The sequence below is a fragment of the Sarcophilus harrisii genome, chromosome 2 (genome assembly GCF_902635505.1).
Source record: "Sarcophilus harrisii chromosome 2, mSarHar1.11, whole genome shotgun sequence".
Lineage (NCBI taxonomy): Eukaryota > Metazoa > Chordata > Mammalia > Dasyuromorphia > Dasyuridae > Sarcophilus > Sarcophilus harrisii.
The window spans coordinates 546,471,695-546,491,428 of NC_045427.1; the positions used below are offsets into that span (position 1 = coordinate 546,471,695).

Here is a 19,734-nt window from a genome sequence, read left to right on the forward strand (position 1 = left end):
GACAAGCTGCTATAAACCGTCTACAATAAAACATAGTAGTTTATTCTTATTAGGATGATTTCAATAGTGATTTAGACCTAGAAGTGATATTAGAAATCCTCTCATTTACACACACACACACACACACACACAGAGTTATCCCTTTCACATCAAAACTTTTCCAGTTCTCAATACCGTGGTTTTGGTATTGATGAGGATCAATCAGGATCAGTTGGGGTCCTGGGAAAAGAATTTCGGAGAGCATATTGGTTCTCAGTCAAGGCATAATTTATTGCAAACAATAGGGCAGGCTTGGTTTTTAAGGAATCAAGAGCAAGCTAGAAAAAGGTTCCCATATTTATAGAAATTTCTAGGCCAGGTGTCATAGATTGAGTTCTCATGAGGACAGTTAATTGCTGAGAAACAGTGTGTAAGCTCAACAGGTGCAGGGGTGTTACATATTTCATAGATGTTGGTGAATTAAGTCAATCACATTTGCCCTCCAAAACAGACTTTGTTACTGGAAAAGGTTTCCTAAAGGGAATGGTATGAGGCAAGGGTTAAAGCCAATCTCATTAATATATTGCGGGTCAGCATAAGAAATTAAATGGGAATTTGGGGGAGTTGTGGAAGCCACAGATGACACACAAAGGACATCAGATGACACAGCAAAAGTTTAGAAACTCACAAATGCATAAAATATATTGTGGTATTGTATATTAAACATATTTTATCTTTTAATACCATGATAAATCATGATTTTCTAGTACAAAGGAGGAGGACCAAAGTGTTTTAGGCAGATTTTCCAGACTGAGGGGGGAATGCCGCTCCCCTAACCCTCATAAGGTAGAAGGGATAACTAGTTTTATTTGTCTTCAGGAATACAGAGTGCTTCTGTAATGAGACCCTGAGGATGTGTTCAGCCCAAAGTCATAGGTCTGGGTGAAGGTATAATAAAAACAAATCTGACCCTAGAATCCAATCTCCAGCAGCTACTAATATTTACTGAGACAGCAGGGGCTTTCCCCTCTCACTCCTCTCTTCAGATACATGCCTTTGTTTCACAAATTCATTGAATGCCTTTAAGAAAACATTTCCATGGCACCAGCCCCCGACTCAAGAGAGCAGTAATTCTCCCATATTTTCCCTACCTTCTGCATACGAATATGTACATAATTGGGTACCTCCCTTCCTTCTTTCTTATCACTCCCCACAGTCATACCTTACCATGGAGCAAGAAGTACTATTATTCAGCTCAGTCAAAAAAATGTATAGGTAGAGACAAAGAGAAGAAAAAGGACCCAGGAGGAACCAAAACTGTTTTAAAAGGTCATAGCACCATTTATTACTCTTGGAAACTTAGTGGCAGTTCCCAGAAAGGAACTAGAAAATGAGACTGAGACACAAAAGTCCTTGAATCAGGCAAAGAAGCAGAGCTTGGGATGTTGTTTGGAGTATCAGCTTCTTGGATGGACTGATTTGGATTCATCTGGACAAGAATGGTCCCCGATGAAATTCGAGACGAGAAGGAAAGTATGAGCGGCAGGAAGCCAGTTAGCAAGAGCTGTCCAAAATCTTGATTCGAGTCCCTTGTCTTGTTTTATGTCAACATAAGATGGATGGGAAGACCCCTGAATCTCTCTTTTCTTCTCACATAAGGATAGCCCCCACCTTCCCCAAAGGAAGGAAAAGAGAGAAGTCAGGGTACTAAAGAACTGTGGACTAACAGCATAGAAATCTGGGTTCTAATTCCAGCTGTGCCATGAGCTTGCTTTGTGACCCTTCTCGTGAACTCCGTTTCCTCATCTGTAAAATGACACAATTGAACTAGATGATCTCTGGAGTTCCTTCTAGCTTTTAAGATTCTACTGCGTGCCCTAAGTGAAAGATGGAATCCAGAAGTAAAAAAAAAAAAAGACACATGAGAAGACATGTCTTTGGAGAATTCAGTTTCCTCTTTTGGTTTTAAAAAACACATGATAAAAAATATTATTTTTAAACAAAAATGTTGAAAAAATGTAAAGTTATCTAAATCTCCTCAACTCTCAGGGAAAATGAGACTTTCAATAAATACACCAGCCCTGAGGAGCAGGCAGGAAAAAGAAAAGGGACCAAGGCTGTGGTCGAGGGCGGCTTGCCCCTTAGCCCTAGCTCTGTAGGTAACAATAGACTCCATATTTCCGGCTCTCCTTGTCAGGGAAACCAAAGCTTCGCACGCCAGGATCAAGGGATCCACAGTTAGGCCGGGGACGGGTAACAGGATAGCGGACGCTGCCATCAGCCAGCCAGCCTGCATCACAGCGGTCCAGGCCGTAGAACTTCCAAGCGGCAAAGAGCTGCCCCACCTTGGCAATGTGGGCCCCATCCTTCTGACAGGCCTCCTCGGCCTCGGCCAGCGTCATCTTCTCTGGGTGCTCTAAATAATATACCCGCCCTGTGGGGAGATGGGGAGGGTGCCGTGAGCATCAAAGCAACCATCAGGGTTCAGGTTAGGAAACACTATTAAACTCCTACTGTATGCAGAGCACACTGAGAAAGACACAAAGTTTAGGTAGAGGAGCAAGAGATGATAATCATGTTAAGCAAAGGGTTTTGCAAAAGCGCCCATTATTAACCAGCATTATTATTATTAATCCAACAAATCTACAAAAATTCATTAAGTGTTTTACTAATGAGCTAGGTACTTAGTAAAGGATGGGGATACAATGAAAAGCAGAAGATAGCCTTGCTCTAAAGGGATTGATAATCCATTGGGGGAAACAACATTCCAACAATGATGTACAAATACAATGTATCCAAATATATGTGTTATATTTCTAAACATGTTTCTATATATACAGATATTATATATGATATTATATGTGACATAAATATATACATATATAACATAAGTATATACATATGTAACAGTATATATAATAAATGTAACAATATTATATTGTCTCTATATTAATAGATAAATATAGTAACTGTATATATTATATTGTCATGTAATGTATAATGCTCTACATAACACGCATGACTGGTCTCTGATTCCGAGATTACGGGACCCGGCACAGCCTGCAGAATGGGCGCCCCTTGCCCTCCCCCCCTCGGCCTGACGCAGGGAAGGCCCCCTCAGAGACCGCGGGCAGACAAAGGCAGGGGAACGCCGAGGACTCCGGGAGCGCCCGCTCACCTTTCACAGAGGAGAAGCAGAAGACGTCATAGCGGTCCCGCCTCTGGCGGCGCTCCCCGTAGCTGCGGATGCCCGGCGCGAGGCCGCGCCCCCCGCACGGCTGCCGCGGCCGGGTGATGGGGTACTGCACGCTGCCGTCCAGCAGCCAGCCGGCGTTGCACCAGTCCAGCCCCTCCTCCCAGGCCCGGAAGAGCTGCTCGAAGGAGGCCACCACGGCGTCCTGCTGCTCACAGGCCTGCTGCGCCTCGTGGAAGTGGAGCCGATAGCGGCCGCGGGGCGGCTGGTAGGGAAACACCACACCTGGCGAGGAGAGAGGGAGAGGACCGGCATGGCCCGCTTTCTCCAGGCCCGCCCCTTCCGTCCGGCTCTGGCCCGAGCCAGGGCCGGCTTCCGGAGGTCAGGACAGCCCGGAGCCGCGCCACAAACCGTTCCACAAAAGCCTTGCCCTCGACACTACCCGCTAGCAGAGTGGATTGGGGTACCTGGATCTATTCTGGCCCCCGGACCCAGAGGGCTCCACGGGGGGAAGCGAGGCCGGTGGCCTTGCACGGCAATTCCCCTACACGTCACAGTGACGTCACCTTGCACAGCTATCCCCTTACACGTCACAGTGACGTCACCTTGCCCCGCAATTCCCCTTACACGTCACACTGACGTCACCTTGCACAGCTATCCCCTTACATGTCACAATGACGTCACCTTGCACAGCTATCCCGTACACGTCACAGTGACATCACCTCTCTGATGTCATGGAGTTCAGATAACAAGGGCAAAGGCATAGGTGTCTATGATACGAGAAAATAAGAGTGGGGAAACAGTGGCAAGAGGAAAGGGGGAGAAAGAGAGAGTAATAGGGAAGAAGGGACAGGTAAATACTGAAAGGCCCAATTCCAGCCCTGAGGATCTCGGGTCTCTCTTCACCCCGTTGAAGCCAGTGACCCTTGATACTTTTCACACTGCTACAATTCACAACACAACTCAAACCCCAAATTAGAGCCTCCCCTGAGTGACCCGATCAGCAGCCCAGCCCTGGCAGCTTTCACATCCCAGTTAAAGGCAGACTTACATTACATCATTTTCTAGCCCCATCCCATCAAGCGGCCTCCTTAGGCAACTTTGGTCCCTTTCTAGGAAGCAGCAGGGGCCAATCAGCACTGCCTAATCCTAGAAACTCTGCCTGCGGCCTGATCTCTGGGAATCTACACCCCCTTTATTTGGCTTTCCCTATCAAGTTTTAGGTTCTATCCTAAAGTGAGAGGTTTAAACAACTAGACAACCGGAAGGCCAAAGGCCGCACATGCCAGGAATAAGGTGTGTATCCCTGGGAGAGGGGATGGAGAAGATAACAGTTCCTTTCTTATCCCACTTGACTTATCCTCAACCATACGGTCCACAATCTGACCTCCGTCTACTTGATTCTTTCCTGTCCTATCTAATGTCTCCTCTCCTAAACACTGCTTTGAATCTATTCACTCCCAGCTCTTAATTACCCCATTTCTAGTTACCACCTGGAATACCTTTTCCCATCCTCTAACACTCATAATCCTACCATTCCTCATCTCTACTCCCACCATCCTGTGAATCTCTCAACTTTATCTACTTCTCTCCCCTTCCTACCTCCCAGGACAAGTCTTGGGGGCTATGGTTCCATTGGCCACAAAGAGACCTCTCTCCCAATAAACTCCTCCCTCCCACAAAGGAGAGGTGTCCAGCAAACAAACTCCAACCAAACTTGCTTCCCTACACACAGGAAACCCACATAGACCCAGATCTAGGAATCAGAGCAATAATTCTTTGCATTTTATAGATTTCAAAGGGTTTTCACATGCAGTATCTCATTCTGTCCTGGGAACAATCTTATGAAGGCATCAGGGGAGATAGTACTCCCATTTTACAGGTAAGGAAGTAAAAATAGGGAGAGGTAAAGTGACTAAGATTTAAAAAAAAGTCACAAGACTAGTAAACAGCCAAGATGAAGACAGGACAAGAAACTGGCCTGACATCAAGCTCATGCTTTCTTCCTATGAGACCCCTACTTCTTGCTTCTAATCATCCCTTGCCTGCCCACTTTAGGAAAAGGATGCAAACTCCTGCAGTCTAGAAATGTCAACAGCTATACTTAGAATCAAAAAGACCTAGACACAAAAGCTGCTTCAGACATTTAGAGCTTAGCAAACCCCTTCCTCATCTGTAAATTGGGAATAATATTCACAGGGTTGTGAGGACTTCAAAAATATGCGCTATGAATTGCGGTCTAGTGGACAGAGCCTTGGGCTTGGAGTAAAAAAGATCTGAATTCAAATCCTACTTTAGACATTTAACTGTAGGACCCTGAGCAAGGTACTTGATGTCTCTCAGATTCCATTTCCTCATCTGTTAAATGGGGTTAATAACAGCACTTCCCTCATAGAGTTGTGAGGACCAAATAAGATAACATATGTAAGATACTTTGGGAAGGGGGAGGAGTGCTGTTATAAATGTTAGGTAGTGTTAGCTATTCCAACAGGATGTATTGGCAGGAGCTAAGATGCAAATATTCCAGGAGCAGGAGATGAGATAAGAAGTAACATGGACTACTGGAAAGAGCATGAGTTTAAGAGTCAGGAGACCTAGGTGTAAATTTTGGCTCTGTGATTTACTACTCATGTAAGTTTGGGCAAATCATTTCATTTCTCTATGTGGATCCCAGTTTCTTCATCTGTAAAATGAAAGGGACATACTAGATGATTTTTAAGATCCCTTTAAGAACCAAATCCCATAATATTCTGTACCTGCCGAGAGGGTTCTTTCCAATTAGCTCCCCTACACCAATACTGTATCTCTCTCTGTTTGTGTCTCTATCTCTGTGTCTCTCTATCTCCTGTCTCTCTCCCTCCCTGTCTCTCTTCCTCTCTCTCTCCATCTCTTGTCTGTCTCTCTCTGTCTCTGTGTTTCTGTGTGTCTCTCTCTGTCTTTGGTTCTCTCTCTCTGTCTCTGGTTCTCTCTCTCTCTCTCTCTCTTTCTCTCTCTCTCTCTCTCTCTCTCTCTCAATTTCTCTTTGGCTCTCTCTGTCTCTGTCTCTTTCTCTCTCTCTTCTCTCTTCCTCCTTCCATCCTTCCTTTCCTCACTAACTTACCCCTCAGTTCCAACTCCACAACACCACTCTCATCTTCCAGCCCATCAATGACCTCACATCGATAGCGTCCATAGTCCTGCAGGCGGAGGTCATGGATCACCAGGGAGACATCCCGCTCCTTTTCTTGTAAAAGGTGAACACGGCCCCGAAATTCCCCAAAGCTTCGGTGTCTTAACCCAATAGCCACCAGCACGTCCTGCTCGGGGGCCCCATTTTCCCCAAGTTTCCACCATTTGATCCGGACAGGACGAGAGGAGGTCAGTGCCGGTTCATAGTGGTAGCGGCAGGGCAGGGTCACATTGGCACCTCGGTGAGTGAACAGGGGATCCTCAGGTGTCTCTACCACCAGCTTCACCCCATTGAAGAAACCTTTTGGGAGAGATAGGAATCCAGGATGAGGAATTATCCAAAGCCAGTGTCAAGAAGCCAGAAGTCCCTTGATACTTACTACACTGCTACAGTTCACAACCACAACTCAAATCCCAAATTATAGCAACTAAAGTAATTAAAAGGAAGTACTTCCAAAACTCCTAAGAAAAAAGCAATCTGTAAACTTGATCCAGAAAAAAAAATAAAATGCACCTCTTTTCATTTTTTTTTGCATAGATGTGAAAGTATTGGTACACAACTTGGTATATACTGTCAGACTATATGGATTGGTTACTTTTGCTAAAATGTTTTTTTTCCCCTCTTATTTTTGTTACAAGGAATGTGTTCCTCTGTGAGGTAACAGGAAAAGAACAACCAAATAAAAGTTATCAATAAAAATTTAAAAACAAAAGCAATACCAAAAAGAAAGAAAAAAAGGGCAGCTAGGTGGCACAGTGGTTAAAGCATCGGCCCTAAAGTCAGGAGGACCTGAATTCAAATCTGATCTCAGACACTTAACACTTCCTAGCTATGTGACCCTGGGTAAGTCACTTAGCCCCAATTACCTCAGCAAAAAAAAAAAAAAAAAAAAAAAGAAAAAGAAAAAAAGTGTTCAATTCAACCTTTTGACCAAATACCATATAACTAAGAACAAGAAGAACTTTTTTGGTGGAGAGAAAAGTCCGAAGAAGCCAGCTCCCAACCCAGTCCCTGCCCAGCTACAAGACACATTGAAGAGATGTGCTCCTATCAACAAAAATCTTCCCAAAAGTATTAACTAGCTCCAAGAGTTGGTCTCTGTAACTAGCTTCCCTTATTTGGAGGAAGTAAAAGAAAGGAACTAAGAACAAGTTAGACTTTCAGTCTAACTTAAAGGCTAAAGAGTTGTCCCTGAACTGAGATTTCAATGGATTTTTATTTTATTAAAAATAGTAAAATATTCATAGCAACTTTTTTTGTGGTAGCAAAGAACTGGAAACAAATTAGATCCCCATTGATTGGAGAACAAAGAATCAAATTGTGGCACATAAGTACAATGCATTAATTCTCAAACATTTTTTGTACAAAGGGCTGAACATTTAACTTGGCAATACTACAGGGGAGAGTCAAGACACTCTAGTATTCAGTTTTCCTTAAATAAAAGCAGCTGTTTTTGTTGAGTTCTCTATGAATTCAAGGTTGGTGCATTTTGAGGTTAGCACATAGAAATAATAGTCAGGTTTTGTTTATTTTATGAATACGGTACTTTGCCATGCTCCATGTGGTGGGTGGATAACTAAAATGCATTTAAACAAAATAATTCCATTTTTTTTCTTTTATCTGCATTAATATACCATCCAAAATTTCATGGCACATCCAATGGAATTAACAATATATCCTTTGAGAATTACTGATGTAATACAATATTATTGCATTATTAAGAAATGGTAAGAAGAAAGATTTCAGAGAAATCTGAGGGTTTTTTTTTTTTAACAAACTGATACAAAACCAGGAGAGCAATTTGCATAATAACATCAATATCATAAAGATAAACAACTTTGAATTCTTAAGAACTCTGAACTGTTATTTGATATCTGTTAAGTTCTGAATTAAAACAATTTTATTTTTAAAAAAGCATATTCCATGAGAACAGGGATTGTTTTTGCTTTATATATATGCACAATACAGTGCCTAGAATATTTGTGTTGTCATTTTTCAGTCATATCTAACTCTTTGTAACCCCATTTGAGGTTTTCTTGGCAGGGATTCTGGAGTGGTTTGCCATTTCCTTTTCCAGATCATTTTCCAGATGAGGAAATGGAGGCAAACAGAGTCAAGTGACTTGTGCAGGGGCACAAGGTAGTAAGTATCTGATGCTGGATTTGAATTCATGAAGATAAATCCTGCTGACTCTAAGCCTGGGGCTCTAGAGCCAGACTATAGGTAAGTATTTAATAAGAGCTTGCTGATTGGTTGGCTAAAAAACCAAAATTAAGGTCCCCTGCCTTGTACAAATAAGATCCCTTGCCATCTTGGAAGATATACCCACCTTCTCCATTGCCATTTCTGTAGCTTCTGTCATTCATGACATTTCCATAGTAGAAACCATTGTAGAAAGGAAGTCCAGGACAGTCAGAGGGCAGCAGGAACACAATCAACAACTTGAACAGCATTTCTCATCCAGAGAAACTCCACTGCTCTTGGCTGAGGGTCGGGGCTCCAAACAAGCCAGCTGAGAAGAGAAGAGCACAAAGGTTAGAGAAAAGACTCCACTGGGAGGATTACAGGACACATCCTTAGGGTGTTAAGCTAGACAGTTTGGATCAGGCAACAGAAGCCCAGCAAAGGTACCCTCTCTAAGTTCCTTCTCAGGCCATGAAAAATTCCCTTGCTGATGACTCCAAAGCCACAAAGAAACCATAATCCACGTAGCCTCAGCTCATTCTCCTCTCCTCTCATGTTAGCCCTGGATGGTAAGCTACGCCTTTCATGTCTTGCTTAACCTTGAGTCTGGCCTCCCTGCTGAGAAAGATTGGCAGCCAGCCCTCCCGCCCCTTCAGACTGAGTGTGGTCCAGCTGGCTGCCCCACTGCACTATGCCCTGCCTGTCAGGCAGTCTGCCTACAACTAGAAAGAATATGCTTTGGTTCTCCTCCAGGACCTGGACCTCTGACTCTAGTTACCCCCTAATTCTTCTCTACTCTATAAGGAAATTGGAGCCATAGGGATCTTCTTCAGCAGACTCAAGGAATGCATCTATATCTTTTTTCCACCTGATGGATATACTGGGCTCTCTACAATCCATGAATTAGTCAATAAACATTTATTAAATGCCCACTATGTGCCGAGGACTATGCTAAACACTGGGGAAACTAAAAGAGGCAAAAGAGTGCCCTTTTCTCAAGGGAATAAGAAGTAGAATTTTTGGTCCTATTCATCTTCCCATAGCATCCATAAGACATAATTAATCAATCAGCAAGCATTTATTAAATATGGACACTGTGTCACACATTGTACTAGATGATACTTTAGGATTTATATACTGCTTCATAGAGCCAGGAAGCAACCTTAGGGAATGTAAGGCAAAGAAGGACCAGCTTTGGTTCTGAATGAACAGCAGTTTAAATTTATACAGAACTTTTTTAAGGTTTACGTAATGGTCAATGTAAGCCCAGCCTTGGGAGGAAGCCCACTGGAACCATACAGATGTTTGGTGAGCCTGCTTCTGGAAGGAGGCAATGATGGAAGACCCAGTTCTTCACCTCAAAGGACGCACAGGTATTCTGTAACTGTCCCCTGACTGCTTTCTGCACAGCTGGCCACTGAGTTGTAACTGGGACTGTATAGCAAAGGTTCCAATGGAGAAGCTCGTGCTTTTCCTTCCTGCTCCACACAAGAAGGATAATTCTCTGAACTCTGCAGTTTGTGGCCTCCTTGGCAAGCCTGTGTCTGAGATGAGGTCTGTTTGCATGTTCTTTCCCTTGGCACAGGGCTTTGTAAGAGCTAGAAAGATTGGAAGAACCACCTTGTTCCATGGGGAGAGTGGGCTCCAACTGAAAAATGGAAGCTACACACACTGTTCCTGCCACTGAGTTCACATCTGGAGATTGCAGAACTGATAGATTAACTCCTTGGTGCATCTCCTCTGCAATATCAAACCATAGCTGGGCAAGGTCAAGCATGTGCCCTCTCAAGAAAGCCTCCTCAGTCGACTAGACCTCCTATGACTCCTCCAACTTTGAACTATGGGAACCTTTGATATACACTTTTGGTTCTAGCAAAGGCCCCTCTGCCTAAGTAAACAGGAAAAACTGAGCCTCCATTCACCACCATCACACCCTTCCAGAAACAAACTCATCAATTATCCACATATGTAATGGGCTGAAACTGAGCAGATGCACTTGGACAGCCAAGCACTTAAGCCTAATTACTTATTGGACAATACTCTATTAGCATATGCTTGGAAAATGGCCCACCCCACTATTCAGTGCTGGTTTGATCTGTTGGTGTATAAGAGATTTGGAGGCAAGATTAGAGGGTGGAGTAAGACAAGCGAGTGTGACTCCTGGCAGAGTGAGGAAGAGGAGATTCCTATGTCCATTCCTCTAATTTCAACCAAGAATAAAGACCAAGGATTTTGCTTATCCTAACTAGGGTTGAATCTAAAGTATCCAGGGTATTAACTCGGTCCCCACAATTGGTGCCCAATGTGGGGCCAAGGACCCTACTTTCACTGATGTCCCCAGTGACCAGGAAACTGGGTGAGTATTTTAATAGACAAACAGGGAACTTACTTTGTTAAGGGCTAAACTAGTAACCTTTTCTAGCTGAAATGGGGCAGAAATTAGGAAAAGATTCGCTCCCAACCCCATCCCAAAGGAGATCTGCAGGAAGCATACTCAGACTGATAAAGAGGCAGGGTTCAATTATGACTTGGGAGCAGATTGATGGATCCCTGTATTTGCCTTTTCAGTGCCCAGCGCTAACTTAGCTGAGCCTTATAAAAGATATGAATGGACAGTTTTGCCACAGGGAATGAAAAACAGCCCTACTATGTGTCAAATGTATGTTGCTGCTGCTCTTACTCCAGTAAGGAAAACATTTCCAAAAGTAATGTTATTACATTACATGGATGATATATTGGGATGTGCACCTGAGGAATAAACGTTAGAAGCATGTCTACAAAAGACCATAGAAACACTAAGGAATTACAAATTGCACATAGCACCAGAAAAAATTCAAAGACACGCTCCTTTTCAATATTTAGGATATGAAGTATACCCTAAGGTGCTTACAGTACAAAATCTGTCCTTAAGAACAGAGAAGCTAAACACTTTAAATGACTTTCAGAAATTGATAGGAGATATCCAATGGATGCATCCAGTGTTAGGCTTGACTACCTATCAATTGCAACCATTATATGACATTTTAAGGGGAGACGGTGCTTTAAACTCACCACATCAGCTTACAAAAGAAGCCCAAGAGGCTTTGAGAGAAGTTGAACTGGCTTTATCCAATGTGGTTGAAAGAGTCACTCAAAAACCCTTGGAAATATCAGTTTTTGCTACACAAGAGGCACCCACAGCAGTCCTTGATCAAGGAGGCAGTGTGATAGAGTGGGTGAACTCCCAGAACAACCAGAACAAAGCTTTACTCCTTACCCAGTGTTTGTGGCTAGAATTGTATTAAAGGCCATTAAGCAAGCAGTACAATTATCTGGAATAAGACCTGACAAGATATACAACTTTTATACTAATACACAAATTAATGTATGCTGTGAAACCATCCCAGAGTGGCAAATTTTATTATCCATGGCTCCAAATTTTACACATGGGTCTCCATTAAAGATAATCAGACTATTGCATAATTGGCAATGGATTCTTGAAGAAAAGGTTTCTAAAGTTCCTCTTAAAGGACCAACTATCTTTACAGATGCATCCAAACATAATATTTGCCCTATATACTCTCGTGACTTAATTATAGAGTATTCAGAACTCCTTTTCAATCCACTCAGCAGAATGAATTGTATGCAATCATTCTAGCTTTTATTATCCAGGAGATATAAATATAATATCTGATTTGACCTATTCATTAGGAGTGGTACAAAGAATTGCCACAGCCCAAATAAAATTTGTAGCATCTAATATATATCAGCTCTTTAAGATATATATATCACTTCAAGAGCAAGTGAGAAAGCATCCATTCTCATAGTGGACTTCCAGGTCCTACTTTTGATGGTAATTCAAAAGCAGATAGCCTTCTAACTATGTTGGCCAATACTTCTTTATTTCAAGAAGCCCAGGAATCTCATTCTAAATATCGTCGGGCTGCTCGAGCTTTACATTTACAATTTGGAATAACAAAAGAGGAAGCTAGGAGCATAGTAAAAGCCTGTATGGCTTGCCTTCCTTTCCACACTCCTACACTGCCTCCAGGGAAGAACCCTCGTGGTTTGAGACCCAGTGAAAGTTGGCAAATGGATGTGACCCATTATAAATCTTTCATCCACGTTGTGGTAGACACCTTTTCGGGATTCACTTTTGCAATACCAGCAGCAAAAGAGACAGCCCGAGTGGTCACTGAATTCCTCACACAAGCACTTGCCATTATGGGTGTGCCACAAGCTATAAAAACAGACAATGGTCTTGTTTATACTTCCAAACATTTTGCACACTTTTGTGCATAGTATAAGATTTTACATACCCTGGCATACCCTTTAATCCTCAAGGACAGGCAATAGTAGAGAGGAGAAACAGAGACATTAAGACGCTCCTCCAAAAACAGAAGAAAGGGGGAGCCACAGATAACTCTAGAGAACTTCTAAATCTAACCCTTTATACTATTAACTTCTTGATTTTTGACAAAGATGCACTGGATTCGGCAGACAGGTTTTATAACCCATCGGAAGGTCAGTGTCCAGTGCAAGCAGCTCCACTATCTTTAGATAATTTCCAGGTGATGTGGAGAGACCCAGAAAGTGGTGAATGGAAGGGACCAGTTAGGTTGACTGCTTGGGGGAGAGGGTTTGCTTGTATCTCTACAGGTGGAGAAGGAATCAGATGGTTGCCAACAAGCTGTGTTCACCTTGTCCATCAGAGAGAGACAGAGCAGACCCTTGAAATGAAGGAGAAGACCCAAGAAACATCAGGTGGTTCTGTCTTTGACTGTGCCCACCACTGAAAGAGCCTGTCAGTTATGGCGTTTGACTCATGGACATCAAAAATTGTTGGACTTCAAAACCCTCAGGAATCATTGGATTCTCTGAGACAGGATAAGATTGTTGTAGTACTTCAAAACCCTCAGGAATCATTGAATTCTCTGAGACATGATAAGACTGTTGTAGGACTTGAAAACCCTCAGGAATCATTGGATTTTCTGAGAAATGATAAGACTGTTACAGGACTTCAAAATCTGTAGGAATCATTGGATTCCCTAACATATAAAAAGACTGTTGCAGGACTTCAAAAACTTGTGGGGATCATTGGATTCCCTGACACGTGAAACAATGGACATTAGATTGGTTTTGGACTATCTCTTAGCTGCTGGAGAAGGTGTATGTGTGATTGTTGTTTACATATCCTCCTTCTAGGACTTTTAGAAATCTTTTACAACACCATGTTGATTCATATTGTTTGTTATACCACTACTTGTATGTACAATTCATGTTTGTTGCACCACATTGAGCCTGCTCTGGCTGTGGGGAGAGTCATCACGAATAGCCTCTGTGTTATTGCTATGTGCTTGTGTAATACCTCCCATGTTGATGGGTTTGTGCATATCTGTTTCTAATAAGACCCTTCAGCCCAGAAACCACTAGCAATCCTGCACTTCCCTTTGGTGCCTTTCATCTCCATTCCTGAGAAGTGGGGGGGGAAAGGGGCATGATCACCTCCTTTTAGGTGTTTTCACCTCCTTTCCTGAGAAGTCAGGGAGGGTGTGACCACCTGTATTCTAAAACAAAACAAAGCGGGAAATGTAATGGGCTGAAACTGAGCAGATGCACTTGGACAAGCACTTAAGGCTAATCACTTGTTGAACAATACTCTATTAGCATATAATTGGAAAATGGCCCGCCCCACTATTCGGTGCTGGTTTGATCTGTTGGTGTATAGAGAGATCTGGAGGAGGGATGCAGGGGTCCTCAAACTTTGGCCCACTGGCCAGATGCGGAGGCTGAGGAGGATCATCCCCCTCACCCAGGGCTATGAAGTTTCTTTATTTAAAGGCCCACAAAACAAAGTTTTTGTTTTTACTATAGTCCGGTCCTCCAACAGTGTGAGGGACAGTGAACTGGCCCCCTATTTAAAAAGTTTGAGGACTCCTGGATTAGAGGGTGGAGTAGGACAAACAAGTATGACTACTGGTGGAGTGAGGGAGAGGAGATTCCTGTGTCCATTCCTCTCATTTCAACCAAGAATAAAGACCAAGGATTTTTGCTTATCTTGACTCCAGCTGATTCTAAAGTATCCAGGGTGTTAACTCGGTCCCCACACACATGGATTTCATGAGCATGGTCCTTGGACTGAATCCTCATTGGCCAGTCCCCCATCACATTTACAAAGAATTTTCCTCACAACATACCTGTGAGGTGAGTATTATTCTCTTCCCTATCTGATGACTCAACTGTAACACGGAAAGTTGTGACTAAAAGTTTCCATACCTCCTAAGTGGTAAGAAACTAAACTTGAACATCAGTCTTCTTACTCTCATTCTTCTAGTGTAACCAGTGATTTGGTACCATTTGCTTAAGAATAGTTCAAGCTCTTCTGTCACACAGCCAGCTTTCCAATCCTGGTTCAGTATTCTTTCCATTATGCTCTGATACGTCTCTTACTTTGGTCCCCCACAACTTTTCCCTTCTTTCTTTCTTTAGTTCCAAGCCAAAAACAAGAATCGATTTTAGTATTCTAAATCTTATTTTAGTATTCTAATCTTAAATAGTGTGTGTAGGTCCTTAATTTAGCCAGAGCATAAAGTAGAGAGGCAAACTAGCATAGTATAAATAATCCTAAATTGGGAGGGAAAAGACATGGGTTTTCACCCCAGTTTTGCCATTAGGGTAATCACACCTTTCTGGTCCTCGGTTGCCTCAACTATAAAATAAAGACATTGGACTAGATAATCTGTAAAGTTCTTTTCCAGTTTTATACTCTTGAGATTCTGAAGCTGAGAGGTGGAAATACCTCTCTGCCTACACAAGATCATTGGAAAACACTCCTTTCTTAACCTTGCTCTCATGGGCTTCATTCCACACTCCCCATATTCTTTTACTCAACTCATGTCTTACATTCAATTGAACTAACAAGCCCAAGGAGCAAACACAAAACATCCTGCTCTTTCCTCCCACTGGAAGCCAATTTGATTTTCCTCAGGTTTAGGGATACAAGCAGAGAGAGCCCAGGATTCAGCCCAATTATGAATCATTCAGAGAAAGAAATCAGAGATACAGCTTAACCCCCAAAATGGTTCTGATCTTCTTGCTATCCTTTAAAATGAAGATAAAACTACTCCCTAGAATATTAAAGTTGGAAAGTACCTTAGGGATTGCCAAACCCCTAATTTTATAGCTACTTCATAAAGTTCTTTCAAATTAGCAAAATGCTTCATAAATGTTATCTCATGTGATGGTCACAATAAACTCCAAGGAAGGAGTTACTGATATTTCCAGTTTACAGATGAGAAAACTGAGATTAAAGGTCTTGGTTCAAGAGCATGAAATTAGCAAGTATCTGAGGCAGGGTTCCAATTGAGGACTTCCTGACTGAAACCCATTCCATGGAGCCACCGAGCTGATTCTTGTTCAAAGTCATGCAAGCTGGTTAGGAGCAAAGTTAGGAGGAGAACCTCCATCCACTGATTCCTTATGCTCCTTTTCTTACACTTTGATGCTGTGATTGGCTAAGCACTCAATTAAAGGAAAGGAATGAAGAGAGATTCTAGGCAAAGAAAGATTCTATTTCCAGTGTTAGATATAGTCTCACATTCCCTCCTATCACATACCTCTTAATTTTTCAAATATAAAACTTTCCCTCAATTTCTTATTTTTCCCGCACCAACTCAGGACTCTGGCCACTATCTGCCTCCCTGATGAAGGAAGAAGAAAAGGAGGAGAAGAATCAACTGGACAAACAGACAGATAGGGAGATATGTAGACAGATTATTAAATAGAGTTTGCAAAGTACCTGAAGATTTACAAAGTGCTTTGTAAGTATTAGTAGAAAGAACCTAGATTTAGAAATCGAGGTTTAATTCTAAATTCCAATACTTTCTACCTGTGTGATCAAGGGCAAGTTCACTTAATCGCCTTTTGCCTCCGTTTCCCTTTCTGTATAGTGAAGAGGACTAGATGACTCTTTTAACTCTGAATCTATCTATATTCCTAAGCTCTATGGCTCCAAACCAGGTGGTATCTTTCTGAATCCAGGTATCTGCACATCTCCATAATACCAGCAGAGGGTGCCACGCACCTACCAGGCTTCTCAATAGCCTCCGGCCCCCAGGGCTCTGGGATAGGAATTTGACATCTGTGCCCCCTGTTTGGACAAGGTTTATAAGTTCTTTTGAAACTGACCCTATCAGTCAAGGGAATGTGGAGGCAGGAGGTGAGCTGAGAGGGGAATCACATTCCCTTTGCCCTAATCCTGAGTACCACAAAGGAACCCTAATACTTCAGGAAGGTTTCCTGATCCCCCAGAAAAGGATCCTCCAGGATACAAAGATAAACCTTTGCTTATCTAATAGACCCGTCTGCCCCTAGAAATATTCCAGGGACCTCCCACCAAGTCCCACTTTCTGACAGAGACAAAATTTCCTGGCCCTCCTGTGTCCCACAGAACCATCTGCCTGTCCTTCCCGCTGGCCAGAGAAGTTGGGGAAGCACGAAGCTGTGTCCTCTGCTTTGCTCTTGTTCTGGGTCAGACTCACTCACGTTTGCTCTCCCTATCTTATTTCTTAACTGAGGAAGACTGAAAAATGTGGGTGGGTGTCCTGGACTATCAGAGGAGCTGGGATGGAGGTCCCGATCCTAGCCAACAGGGTCATTTCCACTCCCCTCAGACAGCTGTTTTCCTTTTCCCCCAAGCAACTGAAGGTACCTGGCCCCAAACCTGCCAACTTACCTCTACACCTCACTCCATCACGGACACTTCTGTGGAATTGGCACATGACAGGCAGTTTCTCCCCCTGAAGAATATTACAGCAGACTGCAAACCCTTTTACTCTGCCTTGGGTACTAAGCTGGATCTCTTCCCTAAATCTTAAGTAATCCTTAAGATCCCTCAGTCTCAAGCTTTCATTCTTTGCCCCAGGGCTCATACTATAACTCCCTTCCCCAGAGCCCTGCTCCCTCTCCCAAAGCCCAAGGGGCTCTCCCTCTGCCTTTGAATGTCTTGGTGTCCAAATCACAGACCCCACACGGGTCCTGCATCTTGTCTCAGGTCCCAAACCAGCCTCTCCTGAACCAGGGAGGAAGGGAGCCTCACTGAAAGAAATTACAGGTTTGCAAAAGTATCTCCCTGGATTCCCTGAGCCAGGGCACTTACCAGCACAACTCCGGTGAGACTTCCCACAGTCCCTGCTCAGTAAATGAGGCTAGAGGGCTCCGGGATATGTTTGGGGCTCTTGAATGGCCAGAAAGGAAACAGCACAGAACAAACCCCACCACTCCTGGGCCAGCCTCTTAAAGGAACACACGCCCCTTTCCCAGGCTTTGGCTGGGTTGCAGGATAGGATAGCCACTGCAATCCTAGAGCTTTCCTAAGAGCCTTTGGGAACAAGGACATTTTCTGCCCTCAGAAACAGAATGGAGGAAGCAGACTTTGCAAGAGCAAAAGATTCAGTTTAAAATAAAGGAAAAAGGAGTGGGAGAGTTCTACCCCGGCTTGGTAGTAGCAATCTCCTAGTCTAAAAGATAGGGTTAGAGTCACTGAGAAAGGAGCCACTAGGCAGTCAGTAGTATAACCAGGGTGGTCCGGTAGCAACCTGGCCCTAATCCTTTTCAGGAGTTGGTTTTGGGGTGAGGGGACTCAAAACAATTTATTCATTTTCATTCCTTTCTGGGAATGACAAGGATCATGGACAGGGACCTTAGAGGTCATCTGGTATGGCTCTCTCTTTTTTATAGATAAGTGAATTTTATAGATGAGTGAATCAAGGTTTTTAGAGGTAAATCGACCTGCCAACATCCCATAGGTGAGGTCAGAAGCAGGCTTTGACCCCAGGAGGGAGTATACTGGAGACACCTCCAACCAGCTCCAAAGAGCAGACTGTTAAATTTTCAATATGAGTAGCTACAAATTGAGGTTTGATTTGTTGCTTTCTTGATTGTCTATATTTAAGAAAGTGATGATGAAAATGTTAATAATGTAGATTAAACTTAAAAGTTCATTGTGAGTATATTTTTCCCCTAGAAAGATAGCTGGTAAATATTTACCAGCATCCTCTTGGTACAAAAGCCTTCTTATTCCACAGTCAGTGTTCATGCCCCTGTTCCTTCCCTAGAGTAAAAAGAGGGAAGAAGGATCCATAATGAAGACTTAGGCAAAGGTTTTTTAAATCATAATAGAGAGTACAGTGAACAAAGAGATTTATCTCTTCCTACCTTCCACCCTATGTGCCCACTAAGGCTCTAGCTCCTCTATCATCCCAAGCTGAAAAAGTGTAAAAGGAGCATAAGGGAAGAAGGCAGGAGTTGTTTGGGATCCCTGACCCCAGATCCCTGCCCTGAGCCCATCCTGGGGCCCGAAGCTCCTACTTAAGTTTGTTGCTCTGTGCTGAGGAAATGAGCCATTGCGGGCCAGGACCTGTGTCCTGCCTGGACGGAAAGGAAAACAACCCTGTCCAAATAGAGCCATCCTGCGAGGTGAGCTGAGGCCCACCCATCCGGATGGCAGGCCCGAAGGAAGGCTGGGTCTTGGTCCCCCTACTAGAGAGCTCCTCTGCCATCGTCTTAAACTCCATCAGAAAGCTAAGGTGGGTTCAGACTTGTAACCTAAATAAAGCCAGTCAGATAATACCTGAGACAGCAAAGCCTAGCCTGACACAAAAATAATACCTTACAATTGTAAAACACTTTACAGATTACCATGTATTTTCATTTGATCTTTACAAGAAGCTGGTAAGCTAAGCAAAGTTGGTATTATTGTCCGCGTTTTACAGATGAGAGAACTAAAGTGCAGAGAACCTAAGTATTTTGCCCAAGGTTACCCAGCTGGCACAGCTCAGGGCCTAAAATATTTGATAGCTTTTATGATTCCAAGTCCAGTGCTATAAGTATACTTATGTAAGTATACATATCCTTGGGTTTACGTTCAGTCATGTCTGACTCTTTGTGAATCCATTTGGGATTTTCTCAGCAAAAATATTAGCATGGTTTTCCATTATCTTCTCATTTTATAGACAAGGAAACTGCAGCAAACAGGGTGAAGTGATTTGCCCAGGATCACACAGCCAATGAGTGTCGGAGGCCAGATTTGAACTCAGGAAAATGAGTCTTCTCCATCCTCAGCACTCTATCCATTGTGCCTTACTGCCTGTATCACCTCCAGCTTCTAACTCTCTCCAGAACCCAGCTTCCTCTTCCCTTTCCAATTTTCTTTACACTCCTGGGTGTGCTC

At 43.2% G+C, this 19,734-nt stretch overlaps 1 protein-coding gene across 1 annotated transcript; it reads right to left on the reverse strand.

Moving 5' to 3' along the window:
* Positions 1-185: 185 nt before the first annotated feature.
* On the reverse strand, positions 186-17,858 carry HAPLN3 (hyaluronan and proteoglycan link protein 3). Its single transcript, XM_012542330.2, has 5 exons — positions 17,662-17,858; positions 8,671-8,853; positions 6,273-6,641; positions 3,158-3,457; positions 186-2,413 (listed from the first exon to the last, which is right to left on the reverse strand). Exons 2-5 carry the CDS (start codon positions 8,792-8,794, stop codon positions 2,127-2,129), a joined length of 1,080 nt encoding a protein of 359 aa, XP_012397784.2. The 5' UTR covers positions 8,795-8,853; positions 17,662-17,858; the 3' UTR covers positions 186-2,126.
* Between the last annotated feature and the right edge of the window lie 1,876 nt (positions 17,859-19,734).